This window comes from Babylonia areolata, chromosome 21 (assembly GCF_041734735.1).
Source record: "Babylonia areolata isolate BAREFJ2019XMU chromosome 21, ASM4173473v1, whole genome shotgun sequence".
Taxonomy (NCBI): Eukaryota; Metazoa; Mollusca; class Gastropoda; order Neogastropoda; family Buccinidae; genus Babylonia; species Babylonia areolata.
In genome coordinates, this window is record NC_134896.1 from 37,324,498 (window position 1) to 37,344,240 (window position 19,743).

General features: G+C 40.7%; 1 protein-coding gene across 1 annotated transcript; it reads right to left on the bottom strand.

Annotated features, from left to right (window-relative positions):
- Positions 1-5,210: 5,210 nt before the first annotated feature.
- On the bottom strand, positions 5,211-19,221 carry LOC143296694 (serine/threonine-protein phosphatase PP1-beta catalytic subunit-like). Its single transcript, XM_076608731.1, has 8 exons — positions 19,151-19,221; positions 15,066-15,197; positions 11,587-11,817; positions 10,834-10,938; positions 10,207-10,278; positions 7,856-8,007; positions 6,244-6,378; positions 5,211-5,489 (listed from the first exon to the last, which is right to left on the bottom strand). The coding sequence occupies exons 1-8, from the start codon at positions 19,200-19,202 to the stop codon at positions 5,403-5,405; spliced, it is 966 nt and encodes a 321-aa protein (XP_076464846.1). The 5' UTR covers positions 19,203-19,221; the 3' UTR covers positions 5,211-5,402.
- Positions 19,222-19,743: the final 522 nt, after the last annotated feature.

Here is a 19,743-nt window from a genome sequence, read left to right on the forward strand (position 1 = left end):
CTGCTGCATTTCAACAGATATAATACTAGTCTGCATCCAATCTCTCTCTCTCTCTCTCTCTGTATGTGTACAAGTAATATTGGTGATGGTAGCAGTCATTGTAGTATTAGCTGCTTTTGTCAACATGGATTTGACAGACAGTAACAACAATGTGCCTTTAGTCATCCAGATGTTTAACCTTTTATAGTAGCTCTACACTGATGATGTATTTATTTCTCTCTCTCTCGCGCGCGCGCTCTCTATTTCCCCCCCTCTCTCAGTCACTCTCCTATCCATCTGGGATTCCATGTTGTGACCATGTGTACAGTGCACAAGTTCCCATATTTTGTTATATTTCTGACATGTGCCCCCCCCCCCCTGCCCCTTTGTGAATGGGCAAAAATGGGCCTGGCCACAATAAACCATTCGTTCATTTATTCGTTCATTCTCCTATCCATCTGTCAATCTGTGTTGTGTGTGCAGGTGTGTATCTATGTTCATAAATGTGTGCGCTGTTTGTAATGGATGGAGATTAGCGAGGACAGGTTGGAAAAATAGGACATGCCAAAAATCTTTATCCTTGGGGAAAAAAAAAATGTTCCCAATTCTCTCTCTCTCTCTCTCTCTCTCTCCCTCTCTCTCTCTCCACCTCCCTCTCTCTGTTTTGTAAAGCAAGGCGAGAATACAGACATTTCGATAACAGAAAAAGAAAACGGTATAATAATGCAGTTATAGACAGGCTTATTCTTTCTGTACACAATCAAAGGGAATTCTGGCAAAATATGAGAAATGTCTCCAGTAAAACGAAATTTCATGGTTCTGAGATATCTGTGGAAGAATGGTTTCATCATTTTAAGAATGTCCTGGAAAAAGAAAACATCTCTGATGAAAATGCGAATATGTCTTCAGATAGTGACAATCATTATGTTGTATTCAACATGAATGAATGTGATGTTGATTATGTTGTTGATGAGTTTGATTATTGTTATGTATTGAATCATCATATATCCAAAGAGGAAGTGATGATTTGATTTTTTTTAAATGTTAAAATGTGGTAAGGCAGCAGGACCTGATGGTGTGATTGGTGAACTCTGTAAAAATGCTAGTGATGTAGTTGTTGACTTTTTGGTAAAATATTTTAATGTATTATTTGATACTGGTGAATACCCTGACAACTGGCAAGAATCTATTATTCTTCCTTTATTCAAAAAAGGCAATGTCAATGATCCAAATAATTATAGAGGTATTTCGCTGTCTGACAGAAGTAGTAAGCTTTTTAGTTCTATTATAAATTCGAGACTTCAAGAATGGATAGATCAGAATAATGTAAAAGGAGAATACCAGGCAGGATTCAAACAGAATTATTCCACAGTTGATCATATGTTCACACTATTAGCATTTATTCAAAAGCACTTCATATCTAATAGAAAATTGTATGTTGCTTTTATAGATTTTGAGAAAGCGTTCAATTCTATATCACGGAAACTTCTTTGGTCTATATTGTTGAAAAATGGTATCAAAGGAAAATTACTTTGATGTATAAAAAGTATGTACAATATCGATATGGCTAGGATTCGGGTTGGAACACGATTCACAGGTTATATCAACTGTACTAATGGCGTAAAACAAGGTGATGGGTGTAGCCCTGTTCTTTTCTCTTTATTTATTAATGAGTTACCTCAAGAGATAATCCATAAAGGAAGGCATGGTGCAAATGTAAGTTATGATATGATTGAATTGTTTATTCTTTTGTTTGCTGATGACATTATGTTACTATCAGAAACTGTGACTGGCTTACAGACACAATTAAATAATCTTTACAACGCTGCATCTCAGCTACAACTTAAAGCTAATATGGATAAGAGTAGCATTGTAGTTTTTAGGAAAGGTGGATGTCTAGCTGGTACAGAAAGATGGTTTTATAATATGATTAAGATGTCAGTTGTAAATTCATATCATTATTTAGGAATATTGTTCTCAACCAAACTGAGTTTCAGTTAAGCATGTCATGATTTGGTTAGCAGGGGTAAAAGAGCTGCGTTTAGTATTATGTTTAAGCTGTATAAATTAAATTGTAATTCTATAAATATATTATTAAAATTATTTGATGTCCAGCTACAGCCCATTCTGCTTTATGGTGCAGAACTATGGGGTTTGGATAAAGCCTCTGATGCAACAGAGAGTGTTCATCTATTCTTTTTGAAAAAAATACCTAGGAGTCAGCACACAAACACCAAACGATTTTATTTATGGCGAATTAAACAGGTTTCCATTAACTATTAACTCAGGCATGTCTGTTATTCAATACTGGTTGAAACTGACACAAATGGAAGAACACAGACTACCTTTCAAGGCCTATAAAATGCTTTTAGGTTTAGCTAACAAAGGAAAAAACAAACTAGGCTTCTAAGGTTCGTGATACACTAGTGACATATGGTTTCTTTTTCCTATGGGAAAATCAGGTGGTGGGTTGTGTTAACTCTTTTAAAAAGTTGTTTAAACATAGACTTGTCGACTGTGGTTGGCAAAAGTGGAAAAGTCACATTAATGATAGCGACAGATTCTTAGAGAACAGAAAATTTTAAACCAATCATAGCATAGAACCTTGCCTTATGATTGATCTAAACAGATATGTAAGGTATATACTAACAAGATTTCGATTTGGAATTTCTGATATTGCACAGGTACATAGTTTCAGAGACAAAGAACACAATGTGAATATGATGAAATGCCTTTAAGCATAAATGCCACCGAGACTGAGGTTCATTTTGTACTCTGTTGTCCTGCCCTTGATGATCTTAGATTTCAGTTTATACCAGCCAAGTATTATAAAAACCCTAGTGACTTTAAACTTTCATTACTTCTGGCTGTTAGAAATGAACTTGTAATAAACAATTTTCCTGTATTCTTACACCAAGCATTCAAAAGAAGAGAAACTGTTAGCTCATGACCAGTGACGTAGTATTACTGTTATACTGTGTAATATTGATAATCACTGCTTATGTTGTATCTAATTTGGCACTTATGTTTTCATGTTCATATCCTGACCTATATTTCCTATTTTCTTCCTTGCTGACAGAAGAAAATGTTGTTTTATAATTATTTAAAATAAAAAAAAAAAAAATATATATATATATATATATATATATATAATGTTATGTTCATACCCCTTCATATGGCGCTTTGGCCTCAATGAATAAATTCCAATTCCACCTCCCTCTCTCTCAAAACAAACAGATGCAGGATGTATTAAGTGAGCAGTGTGTAATGTCGCCTGTGTTAGATGTGTGGTTGCGAAACAGTGTGTAATGTCACCTGTATTAGAGGTGTGGCTGTGAAACAGTGTGTAATGTCACATGTGTTAGAGGTGTGGCTGTGAAACAGTGTGTAATGTCACCTTTGTTACAGGTGTGGCTGTGAAACAGTGTGTAATGTCACCTGTGTTAGAGATGTGGCTGTGAAACTGTGCAATGTCACCTGTGACAGAGGTGTGGCTGTGAAACTGTGCAATGTCACCTGTGACAGAGGTGTGGCTGTGAAACTGTGTAATGTCACATGTGTTAGAGGTGTGGCTGTGAAACAGTGTGTAATGTCACATGTGTTAGAGGTGTGGCTGTGAAACAGTGTGTAATGTCACCTTTGTTACAGGTGTGGCTGTGGCTGTGAAACAGTGTGTAACATCACCTGTGTTAGAGATGTGGCTGTGAAACAGTGTATAATGTTACCTGTGTTAGAGATGTGGCTGTGAAACAGTGTGTAACATCACCTGTGTTAGAGATGTGGCTGTGAAACAGTGTGTAACGTCACCTGTGTTAGAGGTGTGGCTGTGAAACAGTGTGTAATGTCACCTGTATTAGAGGTGTGGCTGTGAAACAGTGTGTAATGTCACCTGTATTAGAGGTGTGGCTGAGAAACAGTGTGTAATGTCACCTGTATTAGAGGTGTGGCTGTGAAACAGTGTGTAATGTCACCTGTATTAGAGGTGTGGCTGTGAAGCAGTGTGTAATGTCACCTGTATTAGAGGTGTGGCTGTGAAACAGTGTGTAATGTCACCTGTGTTAGAGGTGTGGCTTTGAAGCAGTGTATGTCACCTGTGTTACAGGTGTGGCTGTGGCTGTGAAACAGTGTGTAACATCACCTGTGTTGGAGGTGTGGCTGAGAAACAGTGTATAATGTCACCTCCTGTGTTAGAGGTGTGGCTGAGAAACAGTGTATAATGTCACCTGTGTTAGAGATGTGGCTGTGAAACAGTGTGTAATGTCACCTGTGTTAGAGGTGTGGCTGTGAAACAGTGTGTAATGTCACCTGTGTTAGAGGTGTGGCTGTGAAACAGTGTGTAATGTCACCTGTGACAAAGGCACAAAAAGAAAAGGATAAAAATAAATAAATAATTAATGTCTAAAAAAAAAAAAAAAAAAAAAGTTACCAAGCACGCCAGCTACTCAGAACATAACCAGCAGCATATTTTGGTGCACCAACAGAAATGCATGGCCCATTCTTTTAGCAACACAGTATAAGTCTGCATTCAACACGAAAACGTAAACTCAAAACTTCGAAACAACAACCGCGGCAGTTAATCATCTCAAACTAAATGCTCAGCTCAAGCATGGCACTACCCTTCCTAACATGTTGCATCACGCAAGACTGAGCAGTAGCCTGAAAACTTGCACATGCTAGCACACTCTGCTTTTGGTCGTCAACAGCGCCAAGGGTCATGTTGTCTGTTACTTTCTTTCTTTCACTCTGATGGAACAGAAGTGGGGGTATGTTTGCAGTCTCTTGGATTTCCAAAGCGGTCAGTCATTTCCCTCGGCTGTTTCCTTTCTTTTTTTTTCTTTTTTTTTTTCTTTTTTTTATACCCATCGCCCTGAAATTAGTCCTACTCTTCAGACAGATTTATACAGCAGAGGAACAGACTCTCAGCCTGCCTCTTGCTGTTCAGGTTTACAATGTCCTGTCCACTCCCCCCCTTTTTTTCCATTCCAACACACGCTTCTAGACAAATCACGTCCTAGCAACTTCGCTACTTTACATGCACACTGGTTCTTGTTGTGGTCAGTGATTTGATTCAAAAAAAAAAAAAAAGCCTAATATCATGGTCAGTTCTGAACACAAAGTCAACATGTGCAATACGACTGAGAACATTAATAACATGCTGTCAACACCACCCTCCTTTACTCCCCCACAAACACCCACCCCCACCCACCCACCAGACCCTTTATGTACAAAGATCTCACAGGTTTGTGTCTAAAATCTGATATGAACATACAAAACAAAACAAACAAACAAACAAAAAAAAGATATGTGCCCCAAATGCTTGGTTTGCAGTGACATGAAGACATTGTGGCAAATAACTTGAGAGACTGGCCCACACCACGACAGGCAGAGAACTGGAAAAACGTGGTATCGGTCATACACACCTATCACTTTTTCTTGGGAGGGGTGATAGGCCGACTGGTGTTGAGTCCTCCATACTGGTACTTTGCCTTCTTCTCCGATGGTTTCAGAATCTGCAAAAACATAAGGACTGCAGTTTTGTTTCCAAAGCTGGAGCTCAACGACAAACCTCTCACATTTCTGACCTGAGTTGATTGCTGAGCTAGGGCTCAAGAGAAGTATTCTGCATTCCTAACCTGAGCAGGTTACTGAGCTGGGACTCAACAGAAGCATTTCACATTCCTAACCTGAGCTGGGGCTCAACAGAAGCATTTCACATTCCTAACCAGAGCAGACTGCTGAGCTGGGGCTCAACAGAAGCATTTCACTCTCCTAACCTGAGCAGGTTACTGAGCTGGGGCTCAACAGAAGCATTTCACTCTCCTAACCTGAGCAGGTTACTGAGCTGGGGCTCAACAGAAGCATTTCACTTTCCTAACCTGAGCAGGTTACTGAGCTGGGGCTCAACAGAAGCATTTCACTTTCCTAACCTCAGCAGACTGCGCAGATAAAAGGGACGGGAAATAAGACAGAGGAGTGTGTGTTTGTGTCTTATGCTGTATTAGTGTGAAGGTGTGTGTGTGAGTGTGCAAGTACATGTGTGTGTGGGTTGTCAGTGTGTGTGTGTGTGTGTGTGTGTGTGTTTGTTGTGTGCATGCACGTGTGTGTTGTCAGTGTGTGTGTGTGTGTGTGCTTGCATACATGTGTGTACATGTGCATGTGTGTGTTTGTGTGTGAAAAAGGATAGAGAAAGTGCAAAAGATACACAGAGAGAGAGAGAAAAGAGGGAAAAGATTGTGTGATTGTTGGGTGTGTTCTTCTCTTTACCTGAAAGGAACACATGAGTGTTTCATCCACAGACATCATCCCCCCAGCATTGTCAAACTCCCCGCAGTAGTTGGGGGCCGAGAACAAGGTCACCAGCTGACGTTTGGCGAAAAACTCATATCCGTCTTCCACAACCTGAAACACAAGGTCTGATGAGATCTTTCCACTCGTCTTATTATTATGTGTATGGTTTTTGTGTGTGTGCGTGTGTGTGTGTCTGTGTGTGTGAGTGTAGTAGTCTTCAGTTTAACGTCTTCCACTTTAAGTGATATTAGACGAGAAAAAAAAAAGGAAAAAAAAAAGGGGGGAGGTGAGGGGTGGAGGGCGGGGCGTGGTAGCGGGAACAGTATTGGGCAGAGGGTGAAGAATGGTGTGTATGTGTGTGCGCGCCTGTGTGCGCATGTGTGTGTGTGGTGGGGAAAGATGCAGAGCACTGGAAAAAATAAAACATTAAAAGGGAAGACACAGGCATAATATAGAAGGAAACGCTAACATCAAACAACTGTAACAACTATAACAAATGTCCAATTGGACTATGCAGCAAACCTTCTGCAATAGCAGATAACATCTTGAAATTGTCAAAAATACATTCACAAGAATTTTCCGAGAAGTTTGATAAAAACGATTTCAGACTCTGACATTCAAAGAGTATGTGTTTGCTAGAAATAGATTCTCCACAAATGCATTTAACATCTCTGCTGAACTTTGTTATAAAAGCGTTCAGCTTTATCCTGTTTGATAATGCCTGAATTTGCCTTAATCTGATTAAATTACTGAATGTGTGTGAGTGTTCAAGTGTGTGAGTGTTCGAGTGTGTGTGTGTCATTTTACGCATGCGTGTCTGTATGTGCATTTATGTGCTCATGCATTTGCAACTCTGTGTTTATGTTTGTGTGTACATGCGTGTGCATATGTAACTCTGCATATGTGTGTGTGTGTGTGCAGTGTTAAGTGTTTGCAGTGTGTATATGTGTGTGTGTAATGTCAGTACGAGGGCATTTGTGTTTACTGCATGTGACAATGTACATGTAGCCTATCTATGGTGTGTTTTGTGTGTGTGTGTGTGTGTGTGTGTGTGTGTGTGTGTGTGTGTGTGTGTGTGTTCCGTGTCTGTGTGATGTGTGTGTATGCATTCTCTGTGTATGTGTATGTGCATCCTGTTTGTGTGTGCACGTGTGTGCAGTGTGTGTGTGTGTGTGAGTGTGTGTGCATGTGTGTGTGTGTGTGTGTGTGTGTGTGTGCACGTATGCATGTCTGCATGTGTGTGTAATTCTCTCTGTGTGTGAGAGGACATTCATGATTACTGCATGTGGCATATATGAACATATAACCAATCAGTACATGATTGTGACTTTGGAAAAAAACAACTCTTTACATGATACAATGACTCTCGAAATAACTTTCACTCTTTGACTCTCAGAACTATTTGTACTTTTGGCCAAAAAGTCACCAAACCTAACATACACTCACACAAATTATTTTTCAGTTCAAACAATGCTCAAAACTATATATAAAAGAATAAGGTATACAATTCAATGAAGGTAAAAATGAATGAAGAATATAATCATCATGTGTTCAACCACGGCAAAAAGACGCGGCCTGAGACGCCCACCTGGTGCGCCCTGGTGATGAGGTCAAGGTCATGGCGGTTGAGGAACTTGCTGACAACATCCCCCCCAAAGGTGAAGGACACACCTCGGTCGTTCTCCCCCCAGCCCTGTACATCTTTGTCCGGGTCTGACCACAGCAGGTCACACAGCAACCCTGTGAAACACGAATCATGATGATAACGTTAATGTTAATGATTATGAAGAATGAGAAAACGCAACTTTAGTTATTTTTTACCTGCAAGCAGAGAGTGGGTGATTGACTTTCAATAACCTTACTTTTGACTTTCAATAACCTTACTTTTCTTTCACCTTCCAACAGGCAGCTTCACAGCACTGCTGTTGTAAACAAGAGATTTTTTAATCATCAAAAAACAGTCTTGAAAGCATCATCAGTCAATTATGTGCGAATGGTGGAGCAATCAAGTGTCGAAAGGAAAAGGAAGAGACACAGCCTTTCATTTTGTTCAGGAGATGAGTGGAGTAAAACAGGAACATGCCGAAAAAATTATTTGTGTGTGGTGGTTAGGTTTTGAGATGCTATAAACCTTTTTATGTTTGTTTTGTTTTTATTTTGGTTTTTTTTGTGTGTGTTTTTAACACACACATACACACATGCTCTAAAAGTAAAGTTGCCAAAGTCACTTCTGGTGTGTGTGTGTGTGTGTGCGTGTGTGTCTGTGCGTGCATGCGTGCGTGTGCATGGTGTGTGTGTGTGTGTGTGTGTGTGTGTCTATGCGTGTGTGTGTCCACGTATGCATGCGTTCTTACGCATGCATGGACACCTACGCATATGCATGTGCGTGTGAACATGTTTGTCATTATTCCAGAAGTTGTGGTACGCATTCATGTGAATATACCGGTTTCAAAAACTGGTACTAACCAAAACAAACAGTTAAAACTGGTCTGGAATTCTGAGCCGGTACCCAGCTCTACTGTTTGGGTGCAGTTCCATCATGACAGATGTCAGAACAGGGAGGGACGGACGCAATAGCCCATTGGTTAAAGCGTTGGACTTTCAATCTGAGGGTCCTGTGTTTGAATCTCAGTAACAGCCCCTGGTGGGTAATGGGTAGAGATTTTTCTGATCTTCCAGGTCAACATCTGTGCAGACCTGCTTGTGCCTGAACCCCCTTTGTGTGTATATGCAAGCAGAAGATCAAATATGCATGTTAGAGATCCTGTAATCCATGTCAGCGTTCAGTGGTTTAGGGAAACAAGAACATACTCAGCATGCACACCCCTGAAAACGGAGTATGGCTGCCTACATGGCGGGGTAAAAACAGTCATACATGTTAAAGCCCACTCGTGTACATATGAGTGAACGTGGGAGCTGCAGCCCACGAAGAAGAACAACAACAGGGGGGGCTGTACAACAAAATAACAGTCGGCAGGTTCATGGTCTCTGGAAGGATGTGATGGTGGTCTCTACTCTGGTTTAACTCAATGGGCCCTGCGCCCAAGCATTGCTCTGGCGTCAAAATTTTACTCTGTAAAACTGTTTTCACGCTCCTACATTTGCATAAACCACAAGGAAAGGGAATTAACTACCTTCTACAGTATTTCCATATGTGTCCACACATAATCTGGAGGAAAAAACAGTATAGTTGTGTTTTTTTTGCAAGTTTTTTTTTTTTTTCCACAGCAATATGGCATGGAAGTCTGCCGAGGCTGTAAACTCCCCAGGGTTGAATGTGTTAAGGTCCTATAGCCTTTTACGGCCTTTGGGGCAGTGGGGAAATTCACTGTGTCTAAGCCAAAGTCAGGTACCTTTTAATCTTCCCTGACCAAAGTCAAGTACCCATTCACACCTGGGTGGAGTGAAAAAAATCCAAGTAAAGTGCCTTTCCCCCCAAGGACATAACACCATGCCGAAACAGGGCCTCAAACCCTGATCACTGGCGAACACTGGATCAGTTGTCCAACACCTAACCGATTCTGCCACGTCACGTCTGAAGGGGACACTAACTCAGCCTGGTTCCATCACTAGGGTTATCAGTAAGTAATGTCTTGTATGCTGAATTGGAACAGGCACTACTAAACAACCACCAAAGCCACTTGGCAGCAGTGAAGGGTCTCCTCTGGTGATGGCCTACTGGCGACCTAACACACATATAGTACCCTGTGGACTACCGATGCTGAGAGTGGTGCATACAAACCAATGTGTAGCTGAGTATGGCTGACTCGAAATGAGTGGTGTGGGGGGAGTAATACCACCGGAAAAAAGCAGATGATCAGGCAGCAAAATTAAGAACTGTATTCAAATTGATGTGCTAGTTTTCAAATATTAAAAATACACCAAAAATGTGCAGCACTAATTTCATCCACTCCTGTATCAAAAGCAGCATTGACAAACCTGTGTCGGGAACATCCGTGGGTCGCATGATTCGTCGGATCTGTTCCATGGACTGCAAGTCTGGTGACAGACCTGATAAAAAAATTTTTTTAAAAACACACTCACAATCACTTTCCATAGATAAATTTACAAGACCTCAGGGAAACTTCTAAAAATGACAAGTCTGAGGGCATTACAACAGATTACAAGAACTCTGGGAATATTGGAAATGTTTCTACAACTCTAGGAACATTACCAAAAAAAATGACACCAACTCTGGCAATACTGAAAATGTTACATACAACCCTGGGAACATTTCAACCAATTACAACTGTGGGAACATCGCAACAAACAACAACTCTGGCAATACTGAAAATGTTACATACAACCCTGGGAACATTGCAACCAATTACAACTGTGGGAACATCGCAACAAACAACAACTCTGGCAATGCTGGAAATGTTTCAACACCACCACAACCAAAATTTATGAGCCGAGTTTAATATCCAATTAGCTTTAGCTCTCAAGGTCAGGTTTTTCCCCCTCTCTGCAGCCAGTGTCACCACAACCAAACCTGTCAACAACAACAACAACACACACAAAATGACCATGAAAGATGCTGATTTCATGCAAAGTAATCCGACTTGCCTCCGTGGCAGCAGAAGATTTTCTCATCAACAATGGCAGCAATGGGCAGACAGTTGAAACAGTCGGTGAACGTTTTCCACAGCTTGATGTTGTACCTTCTCTTACCTGAAGCAAAAAAAAAACAAAAAAAAACACTGTTCACCAAACTGACATCAATACTGCAGACAGTTAGACTGTATCTGTGAAATTTTCATAATTCAGAACTGGTCACTTGAAGATATTCTTCCAGTAGATAAACACACAGCCGATTTCTGCAAGTGTTATTGATCAACAACAGCATGCTTCCAATGCAATAAGTCAAACTCTACTGCGACAAAAATCACTTTCCACGATGTGATAAAGAGCTAACCACTCAGACCAGTGCCTAGCTGTCAAATTTTTGAGTAAATGTACTTTATCCAACCATTCTGTAATCAACAGATAATGTCAAAACTGCACACAAACTATTCTGACATTATATTCATCAAAGAAAAAAACATCAAATATCAAGGTCTTAACAGTCTGATAAAATAGACCATACTATTGCCAAGAGAGGAAATGCTACTGCTTGTAAACAAAAATGTCCATGTTTCAATTTACAATCATGAGCACAAACACACACACACACATACACACACACACACGCATCCATACATGCACACACTCTCATTCTCTTTTACATACACTCTCTCTCTCTCACACTCTCTCACACACACACTCACACACAACCAAAACAATCGCATACAACCAAAACGATTACACACACACACTCACACTCATCATAGAAGCCATAGATACGGTTAATGCTGGCACACTCGTGGTTGCCGCGGAGGAGGAAGAAGTTCTCGGGGTACTTGATCTTGTAGGCCAGCAGCAGACAGATGGTCTCCAGGGACTGCTTGCCACGGTCCACATAGTCCCCCAGGAACAGGTAGTTCGACTCCGGCGGGTAGCCACCGTACTCAAACAGCCGTAGCAAGTCTGTGTACTGCCCATGTATGTCACCTGTGCAGAACACGCACATTCGGAAACACATGGTTCAGTTCCTCAATGAGTTGATGTACTGTCTATGTATGTCACTTGTGTAGCACACACATGTTCAAGACACTTGGTTCAGTTTGGCATCAAGTCTGTGTACTGTCCGTGTATGTCACTTGTGTACTGGACACATATTCAACTGTACATGGTTCAGTGCCATAGCAAGTCTGTGTACCGTGTAGATCACCCATGTAGTACACACATATTCAGGACAATTGGTTCAGTTTGGCATCAAATCAATGTACTGTCTGTGTATGTCACTTATGTAGTGAAACACACATTCAGGACACTTGGTTTTGTTCTGCGACATGTCTATGTGCTGTCCGAGCATGTCACTTGTGTAGTACACTCATGCTCCTAACGCATGGCTCAGTTTCGCATCAAGTCTGTGTATTGTCTGCGTATGTTGTTTGAGCAGTACACACATGTTCAGGACACTTGGCTCAGTTCCACATCAAGTCCGTGTACTGTCTATGCATGTAGTACACACACATTCTGGACACTTGGTTCAGTTTGGAATCAAATCCATGTACTGTCCGCGCATGTCATTTGTGTAGTACACACGTTCATGACACTTGGTTCACTTCCGCATCAAGTCTGTGTACTAACCGTGCATGTCACTTTTGTATTAGTATTACACACATGTTCTTGACACCTGGTTCAGTTCCGCATCAAGTTTATGTACTATCTGTGTATGTCACTTGTGCAATATGCTCATGTTCAGGACACTTGGTTCAGTGTGGTGCACAAGGGGGGAGTCAGGTCAAAACCAAAGTCTGCCTGGGTTTGTGTGTTGAAATGAAATCTTTTGTTAACAATGACTGAATGAGTGTCTGGATATGTTTCAGTGCACCTTTTATTTACCTGTGTGCTGGCTGAATTGCTGGCATAAGCAACATCGACTTGAAGTTGTGTACCTTGTAAATGGAGAGTTATCACTGTTGGCTATTTCTTGTGCGTTTTCTTCTGCTGTAGGTTTTTGTTGTTGTTGTTGTTTTCCCAAGAATTAAACTTTGCTGACATGATGAATGAAAATATTGATTTCTATTGTGTGTGCGACCTTTCTTTTCTTTTCTAAATCCTTTGTGCTGCAGTTCAGTAGTAAAAATTGTTGCTGAGATGAATAATGTATTTGCTTCAGTAATTCTATATTGCAGTCCTTTTGGAGGGGGTTGGGGGGAGGGGCGGGGGAGTGGGGGGGACTGGGAGAGGGAAGATGGGGTCATGTAAAGTTTGTGTGTATACATACAGGTATTATCATATTAACCCCCCACCCCCACCACACCCCCCCAAAATATCTGAAATTAATGCATTCTTCGCTTTTCAACAAACAGAGGTTCATCAAATCAATTATAAATGAACTATTTTCGTCTATGACCACAGATCTACAATACTTATTGAAGTTATACATGGCACTGACCATGGACCACAAAAAACTGTCACGATCAAGTTGCAAGTGGATAAGAACCATAGATCTACAATAATACTTAGTAAGGTTAAACATGGCACAAATTATAATCATCTAAAAACAATATTCAGTCAAGTTATACATGGCACTGACTTAGTGACTATGAACCACACAGTCACCAACACACTGTCAGCGAAAACAAACCACAGAGACAGTCACCAACCCTGTCAGCGGATGTGAACCACAGAGACAGTCACCAACACACTGTCAGCGGATACGAACCACAGTCACCAACACACTGTCAGCGGATACTAACCACAGTCACCAACACACTGTCAGCTGATACAAACCACAGTCACCAACACACTGTCAGGGGATACGAACCATAGTCACCAACACACTGTCAGCGGATACTAACCACAGTCACCAAAACACTGTCAGCTGATACAAACCACAGTCACCAACACACTGTCAGCAGATACGAACCACAGTCACCAACACACTGTCAGCGGACACGAACCAGTCACCAACACACTGTCAGTGGATACGAACCAGTCACCAACACACTGTCAGCGGATACGAACCACAGTCACCAACACACTGTCAGCGGACACGAACCAGTCACCAACACACTGTCAGTGGATACAAACCAGTCACCAACACACTGTCAGTGGATATGAACCAGTCACGAACACACTGTCAGCAGATACTAACCACAGTCACCAACACACTGTCAGCGGATACTAACCACAGTCACCAACACACTGTCAGCGGATACTAAACACAGTCACCAACACACTGTCAGCGGATACTAACCACAGTCACCAACACACTGTCAGCAGATACGAACCACAGTCACCAACACACTGTCAGTGGATACGAACCAGTCACCAACACACTGTCAGCGGATACGAACCAGTCACCAACACACTGTCAGCAGATACAAACCACAGTCACCAACACACTGTCAGCGGATACGAACCAGTCACCAACACACTGTCAGTGGATACGAACCAGTCACCAACACACTGTCAGCAGATATGAACCACAGTCACCAATACACTGTCAGCAGATACGAACCACAGTCACAAACACACTGTCAGCTGATACGAACCACAGTCACAGACACACTGTCAGCAGATATGAACCACAGTCACCAATACACTGTCAGCAGATACGAACCAGTCACCAACACACTGTCAGTGGATACGAACCAGTCACCAACACACTGTCAGTACACTGTCAGCAGATAAGAACCAGTCACCAACACACTGTCAGCGGATACTAACCAGTCACCAAGACACTGTCAGTGGATACGAACCAGTCACCAACACACTGTCAGCAGATACGAACCAGTCACCAACACACTGTCAGTACACTGTCAGCAGATAAGAACCAGTCACCAACACACTGTCAGTACACTGTCAGCAGATAAGAACCAGTCACCAACACACTGTCAGCGGATACTAACCACAGTCACCAACACACTGTCAGCGGATACTAACCACAGTCACCAACACACTGTCAGTGAATACAAACCACAGTCACCAACACAATGTCAGCGGATACGAACCACAGTCACCAACACACTGTCAGCGGATACTAACCACAGTCACCAACACACTGTCAGCGGATACTAACCACAGTCACCAACACACTGTCAGCAGATACTAACCACAGTCACCAACACACTGTCAGCGGATACTAAACACAGTCACCAACACACTGTCAGCGGATGCAAACCAGTCACCAACACACTGTCAGTGGATGCAAACCAGTCATCAACACACTGTCAGTGGATACGAACCACAGATCTTCAGCGGTGCCTCCAGCTCCAGGAGAATGGACTGACTGAGGAAGATCTCCCGAGACTTCAGACACAGGGCCCGCACCTCCGATTCAGTCATCTGTACAGTTTTGCCTGGTCGGCATCCTCGGGCTGCACAGCAAAAATACAGAACAGTCCCCCTAAAAAAATAACTCATTTTTTTTTGTTAACATGTAAATCTTAATAATATAAATATAACAATAATAATAATAATAATAAATAATAATAATAATAAGCAATAAAATAATAATGATAATAACAATTATCTCTATTTATATAGCGCTTATCCTGCGGATCTTACTTGTCTTAACACATTAACTACTGAAACGTAATAAAAACAAAAATGAAAACAAATATAAAATAAATTAAGATACAAACTTGCTTTGAAAAAAAATATCAAAAATGAAAACAAATATAAAATAAATTAAGATACAAACTTGCTCTCAAACACAGAGAAATTAAACTAAAACAAGCTGAGCTGTATCACAGCGCAGTCTGTCATGACCACAACTCTCATTTTACTTTGGACAGACTGTCTTTCCACAGACCTGGAAACTAACTTACTGGTAATATTGCCTACTGCCATATAATGCCCTCGAAATACTAAAGAGTTAATCACATGTCTCTACTGCCTGCAGAAGAAGCACTGGAATAAACTGTTCAAAGTCAATGAAGTATAAGGAAAAAATCAATAAATTGATTCAATGATTGACTTTCTTTCCTGCAGTCTGAAGTAAAAGTTTTTAGTCAGAAGCTTAAGCTTTACCTGAAAAAAAGAGTCATAATATGATGTAATGTTCAAGCCAATGAAAAACTTTTAAGAGTTTGTCTTAAAATATCAACAAGAAAATTTTAATCACTTAGAACACACGAGACGGAAACAGACATTTTGAAACCAGAAGCTGCAAAATGTTTTTAAAATTGTCTACTTCAAGATCATGTGTTCATTATTTTCACAAAAATAAAATTACTTATGGTTAAATCATATACAACAGTTGCAAAGAATCATCATGTAATATAAGGTTCTGGTGGAGAACACTGATTCTGTCACAAGACTCAATAATGTGTACAACAACTTCAAATGTGTCAGCACAGATTTGATGCAAAAAAACTTCCATACCACACTTCTGAAATGATGTGTGTGCTTCACCAGCATGAGCAGAATCATATTTTTGAGATGCTGGTTTTTTGTAAAATGTTATCAGTGTGTTATCATGATCATTATAATAATCAGTCTTTTCCACTTACTTAGAGTTTCTGAGAGTTGTTTTCCAATACAAGTCCCAAAGGTTCCTCTTCTTCGGACTCTACTACAGGTTCTGGCTGCTTATGTGCGCCACTCCCAGTTATCTTGTACTTTTGCCTTAAAATCTTGAAATATAATTTCTTGATCTGACCAGAATTTGTCAAGCCTGTTCTTGAAAGTGTTTACAGTTTTGACACTAACAACATGTGTTGGAAGGCTGTTCCAAATGCTGACATTTCTCAATGCAAATGAGTTCCTCCTGAGGGATGTTTTCGCTTGCATTGGGTATATTTTCATGGAATGTCCCCTGGTTCCTGTATGTGGTGTTACTTCCTTCCAAAGTTTGATGAAGCCACACACATCCTTGTCATAAATTCCTATAATGATCTTATATATATATTTCAATCATGTCCCCTCTTAACCTACGGTAGCTAAGCCTTGGTAACTTCAACCTCTTTTGTTGTTGGGCAAAAGATAGATCTTTAAACCCTGGAATTTGCTTGGTAGCACGACTCTGAACTCCTTTGATCTGCTCTACTAATTCTGCACTCATTGGGTACCAGATGGAACTTCCTTACTTGCATAGTCAAGGTGTGATCTCACTAGCGATTTATACCATTTAAGTGGTGGTATGTCCTTCTGATGACAGCAAACATTTGATTGGCTTTTTTCACTTTTTCTCCTGCATATTCCTTTTCTGAATGCACTTATCTGAGAACTGTATTTCCTAGTTTATAATGTGTTGGTGTAATTTTTCTTCCCTATCGACATACGTTTCCACTTACTGGGATGGAAACATAAAAGCCATGTATCACTCCATATGGACATGTTGTTAAGGTCTTCTTGTAGAGTCTCATAGTCATCATTTGTTTTGATCGTGTTGATCACTTTCTTATCATCTGCCAACACGTAAACTTCTGAGTTGACCAATCCAGGCAGGTTAATGATGGCGATAACAAACATCAGGGGCCCAAGCACCAATCCCTGCAGGATTCCAGACATGACCAGCTTCCACTCTGATGCCTCACCATTCACCACAACCTGTTGTTCACTGTTCAAAATTGGTGGTGGTGGTTTACTGTCTCTGTGAAGTATAGTGTTCACTGCAGTTTGCTCAACTTCTACTGATGTTGATAATGCTGTTTTCATACAATTCCTGCAAAACAGTGTATGTATGTAGGTGTGTGTCTGCATACTATATATATGCCGTGTGTGTGTGTGTGTGTGTGTGTGTGTGTGCACGTGTGTGTGCGTGTGGTGTGTGTGTGTGTAGTGTGAATGTGTGTGCACTGTCAGTGTGAGTGCACTTTGTTTACTGTACAGTGTATATGACATAAATGTTCATGTTACCTATCAGTAGTGTGTGTGTGTGTGTGTGTGTGTGTGTGTGTGTGTGTGTGTGTGTGTGTGTGTGTGTGTGTGTGGTTTGTGGTGAGTGTAAGAGTGGGTATGAGTGTGTGTGTGTGTGTGTGTGTGTGTGTGTGTGTGTGTCTGTGTGTGTGTGTGTGTGTGTGTGGGTCTGTGTGTCTGTCTGTCTCTGTGTGCATATGTGACAAATTCAAGTTTGGTCCTCTCGAGATCCAGTCTACTGCTGTCAAAGACATTAGATTACCCGGTATATGGCAAACACTGAACAAGACTGTGAACTTACGCATTTTCAGAATTATCTAAAACAAAAGAAATTTTAAAAGTAATAGTATAACCATTCCTGCCCAGAGAACCATTAGCTCTAGGGGAAACATGTAAGCAGGAACTCATGCAAGTGCAAATCACCCACTGCAAGTAGATAGTGTTCATCCAGGGCCTCCTGATTGGAGAGACGGTGAGGTGGAATAATGGGTTTGGAGGGGGTCAGGGTGGGGGGGTGGACTGAGTGAGAGAGAGATAAGAGCAAGTGACACAAAGACTGAAAGAGAGAGAGAGAGAGAGAGAGAGAGAGAGAGAGAGAGAGATTTCTATTTGTGATAATATTGCCAAATTTTTGCCAAGAGAGGGATATTAATTTTTGTGATAACATAAACATTGCCAAATTTAATATTGCCATGATACACAACTGCACCAGTTCAGCACATTACACGATGTATCATGGCAAACAAATAAAAGGGCAGACTGTGCACATGTTGTTTTGTCTGGAAATGCATCAAAAGAAAACGGCAGGAATGTCAGACCCCTGACGGAGTCTGCACTAGTTGGGTCACGGTTAAGTATGTGTAATTAAACCATAATTTCTGGAATAAAACTATCTAAAAACTGTGAACCCAACAGCTATAATGTTAACTGTTTATCAATTATAAAACACTAGACTATGAGTATGACAAGTCTATAACAACTGAATTTCTAACTTTTTGAAAAGAGTCTAGAGTAATTGGGATACAGTTTGCAAAGTCCGGTATTTTAAGTGTGCACTTAATTAAGACAGAATGGGGGTAATTTTCTAAAAATAAAAATAAATAATCGAGGAACAGCAGAAAACGGATGCATTTGATTCAGACTCTCCACTGCAAATGCGATCCTTTCTGCTGCAAGGTCATGGTAAGCAGATGATCAGTTGAATATATTTCCCAAGGAACTGCTTATTTAATCATTTGCGGAGGCCGAAAGTTATTGTTTTCTTCTTTTTTTTTAATCTTTCACTGCAACCCAAAACCAGTTCGAAAAGGAAAGTAACTCTTGTCTGGCACCTTGTGCGATCTTCAAACTCTCGAAGGCCTCTTGCCCCCTCAACAGATCAAACTACACGTCCGCGCACATCACAACACTTGAACACTGAACGTTAACCTGACTTTAAAAGATACAAAACATGCTCACAGAACCATACCTTCTACGAGCCTGTTGATTATACTGTCGATCTGGAGTTCTGTGTCTGCCATTTTGAAAGACTGGCCTACAAGTGACGTCAGAATTCACTTCGACAAATCACCGTCTAAGCTAGCTGCTTCTGTTGCAAATTAATCAAAATATTGGTCCAGAAACGACATATCTAAAAACTATCTTTTGTGACGGGAAAATGCATCCATTTTTCTTCTACAACCGTTACACTCCACATGCAAGTAGCATATTTTCCTGCGGTCATTCCAGTATTATTTTGTACAACGAAATAATATACAGTGATGCCCTCATAATGATTTTTTTTTTTTTTTTTTTTTTTTTTTTTTTTTTTTTGCATTCGTGCAAACATAGGTAATTTTAGAAACATAATGTTCGCTGCTTGCTTAAAAGTTTACACTCTCTGTCAAAGGAAACAGAACTTCAATCGTGTAAGTATGGAAGGGTATCCACTTGCTCATGGTTTGATGATGATAAAATGATAACAATGATAATAATGAGTAGTAGAAGAGGAAGAGGAAGGTGAGGAAGAAGACTGAAGAATACTGTACATTTGTGTAGTTACTTTTCTCTCTAAGAGCTGCG

Coding starts and splice junctions, on each gene's coding strand:
- LOC143296694 (XM_076608731.1), bottom strand. CDS start 19,202: ATGGCAGACACAGAACTCCAGATCGACAGTATAATCAACAGGCTCGTA. Junction 10,279..10,833: donor AATCTTCTGCTGCCACGGAG/GCAAGTCGGATT, acceptor TTTTTTTATCAG/GTCTGTCACCAGACTTGCAG. Junction 8,008..10,206: donor CACGGATGTTCCCGACACAG/GTTTGTCAATGC, acceptor CGTGTTTCACAG/GGTTGCTGTGTGACCTGCTG.